The 9,310-nt window shown below is 41.8% G+C and overlaps 1 protein-coding gene across 1 annotated transcript; it reads right to left on the reverse strand.

Annotated features, from left to right (window-relative positions):
- Positions 1-2,301: 2,301 nt before the first annotated feature.
- On the reverse strand, positions 2,302-9,050 carry LOC310862947 (E3 ubiquitin-protein ligase TRIM39-like; the record flags this gene model as incomplete). Its single annotated transcript, XM_083771069.1, has 3 exons — positions 2,302-2,321; positions 3,731-4,043; positions 7,203-9,050. 3 exons carry the CDS (start codon positions 9,048-9,050, stop codon positions 2,302-2,304), a joined length of 2,181 nt encoding a protein of 726 aa, XP_083627195.1.
- Positions 9,051-9,310: the final 260 nt, after the last annotated feature.

The following is a 9,310-nucleotide window of genomic DNA, read 5'->3' on the forward strand; positions in this document are numbered from 1 at the left end:
ACCCGGAAAAGAAATCCCTATTAATTTTCCTCATAGACTTTTCAGAAAGTATTTATTTAAAGACGTTTACGCCACGGACAAAGCCAACTCTTGTCGTGACAAATCATGACAACAAACACAATTTTTCGGGCCAAACAAAGAATTAGAAAGTAGAAAAAAACGGCAGGTTAACAGTTTTTTTGTTGTTTTTCTTCTTTGTAATTATTTGTTTGTTCCAAAATAGTGTGTGTGTTGTCATGATTTGTCACGACAGGAGTTGGCTTCGTACAATCTTTAAAATACGGTCTTTAAATAAATACGTTTTGAAATGCCTATGGGAAAAATGCATTGGGATTAATTTCCTGGGCCACTCGTTGTTCTATATTAAGCTATGTTAAATCCACTGTGACGTGAGTGGGTGTGTGTCATAATGGTTATTATAGAGATTGCTTGCTTTTCAGAGGACAGGGTTACTTGAGGTCAGGTGGAGATCAAGTTCTACCAGTTCTACCATATCAAACCGAAACTATTTGAAGTGCATGCCAGGATTTAAAGGAATGCACTGACACAACTAGTTCCATGCAAGGGCTACTAACTTTGATCAGAGGTGAACAAGCTTCTAATGGCCCCGCCCCCTACACACTGTAGGAGTTTTAAAGTTGTCGGCGAGTCATCATATCGTTATGCATTTCACACGGCAATAGTCTTTTTTTAATCGGCTGTCGTTATATCTTTGTGGCTTTCACACTAAACGATTGGGCTATGGACTAGGGATCACACACTGCAAGAGTTCACCATGCGATCCAGACCCAATATAGGCTACATCATTTGTTTTTTATTCCAAATTCCAATTCATTTTGACATCTCACGCACGTGCAGGATACCATGATACAAGCGCAAGAACGACACAGGACGCTGGACGCATCTCTCTTTCTCTCTCTCTCTCTCTACACAGGGCAAATTGTTTGTGATAGTAGGATAGCCTACATGCGTTAAATCTTGCTTTTCATTAAATAACTGTGTGTGTCATACGGTGCCGTACTTTATACCTCATACTTTAAATGCTTAGTTTGAGGTATAAAGTACAGCAGCCTTGTGTTCATAAAAAAGAAAGATTGGGGACTGGACCTTTCACTGCTTCGTCTCAACCATTACTCTATGGCTCTGGTCTCAGACCCCGCGGTGGATATTTTGACATTCCGTTTTATTTTTTATTTTTTGGAATGTTGCCACTACTGTTGGAGCAGCCATAAACTAAACAGGTTCATCTCGATGTTCTGGGCATCTTTGTAATGTTAGTGTTAGTAAAAAGCAGGTAAAAGAGTGACGTTTGACTTAAGGCAGACTAACATCAATCACTCTACCGTTCACTGTAGTAGAAGAGGTGCACCTGGTGAGGGTTTAAACCCCGCAGCTATGTCGAGTCCGCCTACAGGAAATATGTAAGCTGCGACCATGAGACCAGTTTCTGAATTTGTCTATTGCCAAAAGTTACAATTCAATCAACCAACTGCAAACAATGGCAAACCACTTCACCTGTGGGCATGCAGTGGCATGCAATTTGCAACTTGCATTCAACTATTCAGTTTTTTGTTTTTTTGTGAGATCTTAATTGTATTGCATATTCAAACAATAACTAGTTTTTGGATAAGGCAGGGTTGGGCAACTTTGAGAGGGCCACAAGGCATATAGTAAAAATAGCTGATAGCTGCAACGAGTTTTGAGCTGTAGATCTGCAATTTTTGCAATTTTATTTATTGGAATTTCTTAATTGGAATCCTGATTTTTATTTAATTTCAAATACATTTAGATGTTCTTATGTTAACTTTATGAACTTAAATGCAAATACATACATGTGGCCCCCTTAGTGGTTGTGGCCCCATGAAGCGACCGCTTATATTGCTTATGCCTAGAACCCTGCAGACAGTCCTGCTCATCAGGGGCGCTCAGGGTTCCTTATATTCTGTACAGTGGTTTTCAGAGTTGTTGTGACCAAACAGCCCAATGAGCAAACTACTCTAGGCCAGGGATAGAATTTGACCTGTATTGGGAATTGTCCGTGCTCTCTCTCTCTCTCTCTCTCTCTCTCTCTCTCTCTCTCTCTCTCTCTGGCCAAAAGGTCAATATTTCCACAGAGGGCTCAACCATTAATTGGGAGCAGGGCGTCTTGAACCATGAATATGCAGTATTGAACGTGCGTGTGTGCGTGCGATTAAAGCCTGATTGATACTGTATTCCAGTCCAATACTGAAACAGATATTATGGAGTAAAGAAAATCAGATTTTCTGTTTAACACACAAATGCTTTGTTTGCAGTGATCCCTCAGATGTGACGATCAAACCCTTAAATGGAGGCAAGATATTTTACAGTTTAACAATAAGTCCAAAATGACTTGAAATGGACTTACACAGTAAACCTCACTGAGAATGTAATAACGTGTGTGCACCGCACACCAGGATTGAGAAATAGGAGACAGTGTGACAAAGGTCAATTAATATTGCGCTTCCTCTTTTAATCTCTCCCTTGCACGATTTCAATTGACTTTTGTTTCCGAACAGCCAGAAGAGTTTTAAGCATTATGTTATACTTTAGCTATTGAAAAATTTCAGATCTACAAGCTCGTAGCTTGTAGGTCTGCTATTTTTGAATAATCGTTAAAATGTGGCACAAATCTTTGAATATTTTCAGAGCCAAAGTTTGTAACTCAAATCTTTGCTTCTGGAGGGTCCCTGGAACAACATATTTTCAGATGGGGGTCGGTGGCCAATTACATATCATTTTGGGGATCCTTGATATGAAAATGTTTGAGAACCACTGACATAGAAACATAGGGTTTTTCATAAAACTGTCATGATATAGAAGACATTAAGTAGAATCGTTCCCAGGTCAAAATGGGTTAAAAAGGAAAGAGCCGGGATACCAGCATGGCAGAGAGTATAATGTTTTGCGAGGATGAAAGAAGAAGAATTGTCAGACTGACGCTGATCACACAAAGCGTGAGCATGTCAGCACAGCAGCAGTTACAGTAGCCTCGTCACCACCACTGTACGCCATGCAAATTAGGAAGCTATCTCCACACGACTACATACTGTACAGTAGGGGAGAGCCGCCACGGTTGTAACGCGTCATGGTTGTAACATGAACGTTATCTCTTGATTGGTCAACGCCATCATGACGCCATCGTGTCAGTATGTGTACAGCAACGTACTCTACGTGCCCAGGAAGTTTGAAGTGTTTACCTTCATCCTACGGGGAATTATTGGCGAAAAACTGACTTTTCTCAAAAAGCGTAACATTTTACACCTGGAGTATATGTGGGCTACAAATTGTTTCTTTGATGTTGGTGAATAAAAATCCACATGAGGTCTTCATGCCTTTGTTCTTCATTAGTTTGCATCGTGTTTAGACGGAATGCACGTTCATTCTGGTCTGTAAGCAACACCAAAGAACAACTTGCAAAAGTTTCCATTCAATACCATTATATGTAATATTTACATATTTGACATATTGGCCAATATTATATGTTCAGTCAGCTGTCTTTCATTACAGAGTGTATTCTAAATTAGTTTAGGGTTGTATAACATTGTACAACTCAATCAAACGTTTGTTTAATCAATGTATTTTCCCATTGAACTGACTCAAACGCCCAAACTGGTACACCCGGTACTATTTAATATTTCCCTTAAGTTTGGTACATTTTCTTATCACATCCATGGTATGAAAACAATGTTAAGTTCAGGGTGCAGCTCACGCTTGTAGTCAGGGCGCAGCTCACGCTTGTAGTCAGGGCGCAGTTCACAGTTGTAGTCAAGGCGCAGCTCACACTTGTAGTCAGGGCGCAGCTCACGCTTGTAGTCAGGGCGCAGCTCACGCTTGTAGTCAGGGCGCAGCTCACCCTTGTAGTCAGGGCGCAGCTCACGCTTGTAGTCAGGGCGCAGCTCACGCTTGTAGTCAGGGCGCAGCTCACGCTTGTAGTCAGGGCGCAGCTCACGCTTGTAGTCAGGGCGCAGCTCACGCTTGTAGTCAGGGCGCAGCTCACGCTTGTAGTCAGGGCGCAGCTCACACTGTAGTCAGGGCGCAGCTCACGCTTGTAGTCAGGGCGCAGCTCACACTGTAGTCAGGGCGCAGCTCACGCTTGTAGTCAGGGCGCAGCTCACACTGTAGTCAGGGCGCAGCTCACACTGTAGTCAGGGCGCAGCTCACACTGTAGTCAAGGCGCAGCTCCCCTTTAAAACCCTTTTTTGATGAACAGAGTGTCATCAAGTCCTTTAAAGGCTGTAAGCCTGGGAAAAGTCCCGGCCCAGACAATATTGGGGGTCACCTGATAAAGACTTGCGCTGAACAACTAGGCCCTATCTTTTATTATATTTTTAATCTATCTCTTTTCCAGCAGAAGGTGCCATCCCTCTGGAAACAGTCCACTATAGTTCCGGTGGCCAAGAGCAATAAGCCCCTAATGCTCAATGATTTCAGGCCTGTTGCTCTAACTTCCCTGATCATGAAACAATTTGAAAAACGAATCAAGTACGAGCTCGTGGCAAAAACTGAGCGCTTACTGGACCCCCTCCAGTCTGCGTATAGGGCTGGAAGGGGTGTTCAAGATGCACTTGCCACCTTATTGAATCTCCTACACAAACACCTTGAAGGTAGTAAAACCCATGCTAGGCTGCTCTTTATTGATTTTTCCTCAGCATACAGCCCCCCTTTCTCCACTGACGAAAACTAAATGGAAACTAAATGAAAACTAAGCTATGATGACTAAGTAAGACTAAATATACTGTTGATTTAGTCAACAAATAAAAACTAGAAAAAGTGCCCTTCTGGGCACAGGTCTCCACCAGGTTATCCACAGATCCGTGCAGTTAGAGGTAAAAACACTTTTCGGCCAGTTATAGCGCCACCTTGAGGCTGAGTTGAAATTATTCATGTGGCATTTTGTCCTCGGCCTAGTGGGAATGTGGGTGCACAATTTCACGGAAATCACGCGATGTGTTCATGATTTGCAGCATTTTGTTTGAAACTGAGCACTCCTGTGAACTTTGGAAGCCAATCTTAAACCAATCAGGATGGAGTGTGAGAAATCTGAAAGACCGGTTTGGTTGAATGGCTCTAGAGAGACTGTGTACCAATTTGCGTGATGTTTGGACAAAATCTGTAGGTGTGCTGTGCAAAAACCTGTTTTGCACAAAGCGGCCTCCTGGTGGCGCTATAACAGGCCGTTCTGGAAAGTTTGGGGCAGAGGTTCATGGTTGGCATCCAGGGAGTGTGTGTGCAAAATTTGGCATCGACCGGGTTAACGGTGGCTGAGATTAGCTGGTCACGGACGGACGGACACACGGACACACGGACACACGGACGGACGGAGTGCAAAACATACTCTCCCCATGCCTTCGGCTGGTGGAGACAACTAGACTAAAATGTTAGTAAGGACAAGAGATCCAGTTAAGTCATTTTACACTTGGTTGCATGCTGAAAATAGCCTATCTACAAGCTCACAACGCGTCGCAACACATTGTGAGCTTGTAGATCTGCTATTTTCAGCAAGTTTAAGTCATTATGACGGCATTAAGGCCCACCGAAACACATTTTAGTCGACTAAATCAACTGTAGATTTAGTCAACTAAAATTAGACTAAACACTAAAACATTCCAGGTGACTAAAACGTGACTAAAACTAAAGGAAAACGTTTCAAGAGACTATGACTGAAACTAAAATGTAAATTTGCTGCCAAAAAAAACACTGCTAGACAGGGCTTCTCTTTCCATCTGGTTGTGGATCTATCAGCCAATCAGTAGTCAGAGTGGATGGTATTATGGGATGTATGCATTGATTGATTAACTTTTTATTTTATTTTTGTCAAATACGTTTTTATTAAAAGCAGGGTATAAATTATTATATCATTGGTACAGTATCATTTGATTTCCTTTTTATTAAAAAAAAGAAGAAAGGAAATAAATAAATCACACCTGTGTGAAGTGAGAGACGCTAATATATTAAAGTCTAACTCTAACTGATTGATTAGGTGATGCAAAACAAACATTAAATGCCATTACAGTAAAATTTTAACGTGAATGCGTTTACAAACAAACATAGGACTAAAGACAAACATTAAACCTGTGTAACGCCCCTCAAAAAACGGACAAAAAGAAAACACTCAGTCCCTCCCACCCAAACTGCTCAATGACACCGCATAGAATAAAATAGTAAGATGCTGAAATAGTCATGGAAATCAACATCTGAAATGATTCTATACAGTCAATTCAAGGATTTTTTTTAATGGTGTTATCATTTTATTATCAGTGATTCAAGTGACTGCAGGGTTCATAGTCTACCTCATCCTGTGGTTTCATGAAAGTAATTAACATTAACTAATATTTAACATACTGACCTCTGCTAACCATCATACAACTATATAATGTCATGAAGAGATTAATCCAACCTGATTATTACATTTTAGGACATTGTGTAAAAAGTACAGTACAGTTAAGTGTAAAGGTTTGCACAGGAGGAAACTATACCCAACTCCATTTTTTTTTTTCTTATTTTATTTTCTTATTTTATTTTTTAATTTTATCATTTTTTTGGCTTATCAGAGCTTATCAGAGCTATTGAACACCATTTATGTCAGTGTGTTGTTTAGAAAATATTGAACCAATGAAAGTAGTAAAAAGCACTTTGGACGTTAATCTCTTAACTCCATTGGACCCTCAAACTGCTAAAACAGCTAATTAACACCAACACCACTCTCCCTCTCATGCAACTAATTGACAATATATAAAGTCACAACACCAACTGTGATGAGGCAGTATTGCAAAATATAAGGTTTTCTTCATTTCCTGATAAATGTATATTTTCCATTTCCTGAAAAAACTGAACATGTTGGAGTTATGTGGTTTCTTATAACAGCAGAGATATACAGTATAAATACAATAGTGTACATTTTATGGTAAAGTATCTCAATTCCTCAACATGATTACTACTGAGATCATTTAATGTCTACATGAATCCCTAATATGAATCACCTTTAAAATCATTCAAATAATCCTGATATTATTACATATACATACTATTATATTGAAAAGTGATAGCAGACAATGGAATCTAAATATTGTGTATAACTTTAGTATTTTTTGATTATTGACAATAGGCAGTAATAGATCCATAACATGACAACATCATCATCATCATCATGTCTAACTATGTGGTTTCAGAGTCACACTGACCTTCCATGGTAACATCTTCAGAGTCTGATTAGTGTGAATGTATGGACAGAGTGTGTCAGTGAAGGTGTGTGTGAAGGTGTGGATGTGTGTGTTGGTATCAGGGTCAGAGAAGGACAGCGTTCCTTTGTTCCAGTCCAGCTGGACTCTGATCTTCTTTGGGTTCTGCTTCAATGAGAGAACAGTGAGTGACCCTGAGGGGGAGTCTGCTCTGTATTTACCTTCATAGAACTCTATGACCCAACGTTGACCCCCTCCGTCTCCTTTCCTCTGGTAAGACTCTGCTAACACACCCAGTGCCCAGAATATATTGTATCCAACGGTTCCAACCTCAACATCCCAGCTGTGAGTCCCAGAGTTAAAGCCCTCAGAACCCACAACACGGCGCCAGTAGTCAAACCTCTCTGGATTGTCAGGAAGCCATTTCTTTCCATATCTCACGCTGGTCAGATCATCAGACAGGATGAGCTTTGGATGGGCAGTGTTGGGGTCCAGGATGACAGGAGTGTAGGAGACAATGTCCTTCATCTTGTCCCAGACTCTGAAGGCCAGGTTTCCCAGGTGTTTGGCCTCGTCTATCAGTGCTCCTGAGACCGGCTGTGGGTCCTGCAGTGTGAGCTCGACTCTTTCCACTGTGGTCTTGTAGTTCTGCAGGAATGAGACGTGTTCGGCTCTCAGCTCCTCCTCGATGCCTCTGATTGTGTCTGAAATGGTTGCTATGTCTCTGTTCAGACCCTCAATCTTCTCCTTCATCATTTGACTCTTCTGCTGCTCTTCCTCCCTCAGTGCAGTGAACCTGGCCTCCTCTTCATCATGTAGAAACTGATGCATCTTCTTAAACTGTTCCTTCATCTGCGTCTCGGTGTGCCGGGCCCGGACCTTAATGTGTTCTGCCGTTTGGTGGTAGTTTGTTTTAACGTTATTAAAAACCTTCAGTTTCTCCTGTAAAGGCTTCAGTGATTTCTGGACTTTCTCCTTGTGTTCTGGTGCAGCTTCATCGATGGGTCTGAAAATGTGTTTGGAGTGTCTTTTAGAATCTCGACACACGACACACGTTGGCTGTTGACATTCCAGACAGAACAGTTTGAGTTTCTCATTGGCGTGCACACTGCAGAGAACCCGAGACCCAGTTGAAGCTCTCTGGTGTCTCTCCTGTACGAAGGCCTCACACAGGTTCTTCAGAGCCAGGTTAAGAGGTGGATCATTTGGATGTCTCTTCTTACAAGTGGGACATGCCTTCTTTTCCTTCTTTCTCCACCATTCCTGCAGACAGGCTTTACAGAAGCTGTGGCTACACGACAGGAGAATAGGATCTTTTAAGATGTCGCAACACACAGGACAGGAATAATCCTCTTCTGGGCGAATTGCTTTAGAAGCCATTTTGTAGTTTGTTTTAACTTCATTAAAAACCTTCAGTTTCTCCTGTAAAGGCTTCAGTGATTTCTGGACTCCCTCCTTGTGTTCTGGTGCAGCTTCATCGATGGGTCTGAAAATGTGGTTGACGTGTCTTTTAGAATCTCGACACACAAAACACGCTGGCTGTTGACATTCCAGACAGAACAGTTTGAGTTTCTCATCAGCATGCAGAAGGCAGAGAACCCCAGACCCAGTTGAAGCTCTCTGATGTCTCTCCTGTACGGACAGGTTCTTCAGAGCCAGGTCAGGAGGTAGATCTATTGAATGTCTCTTCCTACAAACGGGACATTCCTTTTTTACCTTATCTCTCCACCATACCTGCAGACAGGCTTTACAGAAGCTGTGGCTACACGCCAGGAGAACAGGATCTTTAAAGATGTCACAACACACGGGACAGGAATAATCCGCTTCTGGGCGAGATGCGTTGGAAGCCATTTTGTCTCAGAGTTTAGCTACAAAGACAGGAAATGCGGTCAGTGGTGGTAACACTCCTTCTTTTAGAATTAGTCTAAATAAGTTTACTTTGACTGTGAAAGTGGTTGTTGTATAAGTCCATTCAGCTGATAGAGCCAGCAGGTAGTTCCAGTGGTCTATGTCAGTGTTCAGGTAGATCCAGTGGTCTGGGTCAGTGTTCAGGTAGTTCCAGTGGTCTGGGTCAGTGTTCCTTCCTCTAGGTGTGGATGTAAAGACAGTCT

Source organism: Protomyctophum parallelum (genome assembly GCF_964188405.1).
Source record: "Protomyctophum parallelum genome assembly, chromosome: 8".
NCBI classification, from domain to species: domain Eukaryota; kingdom Metazoa; phylum Chordata; class Actinopteri; order Myctophiformes; family Myctophidae; genus Protomyctophum; species Protomyctophum parallelum.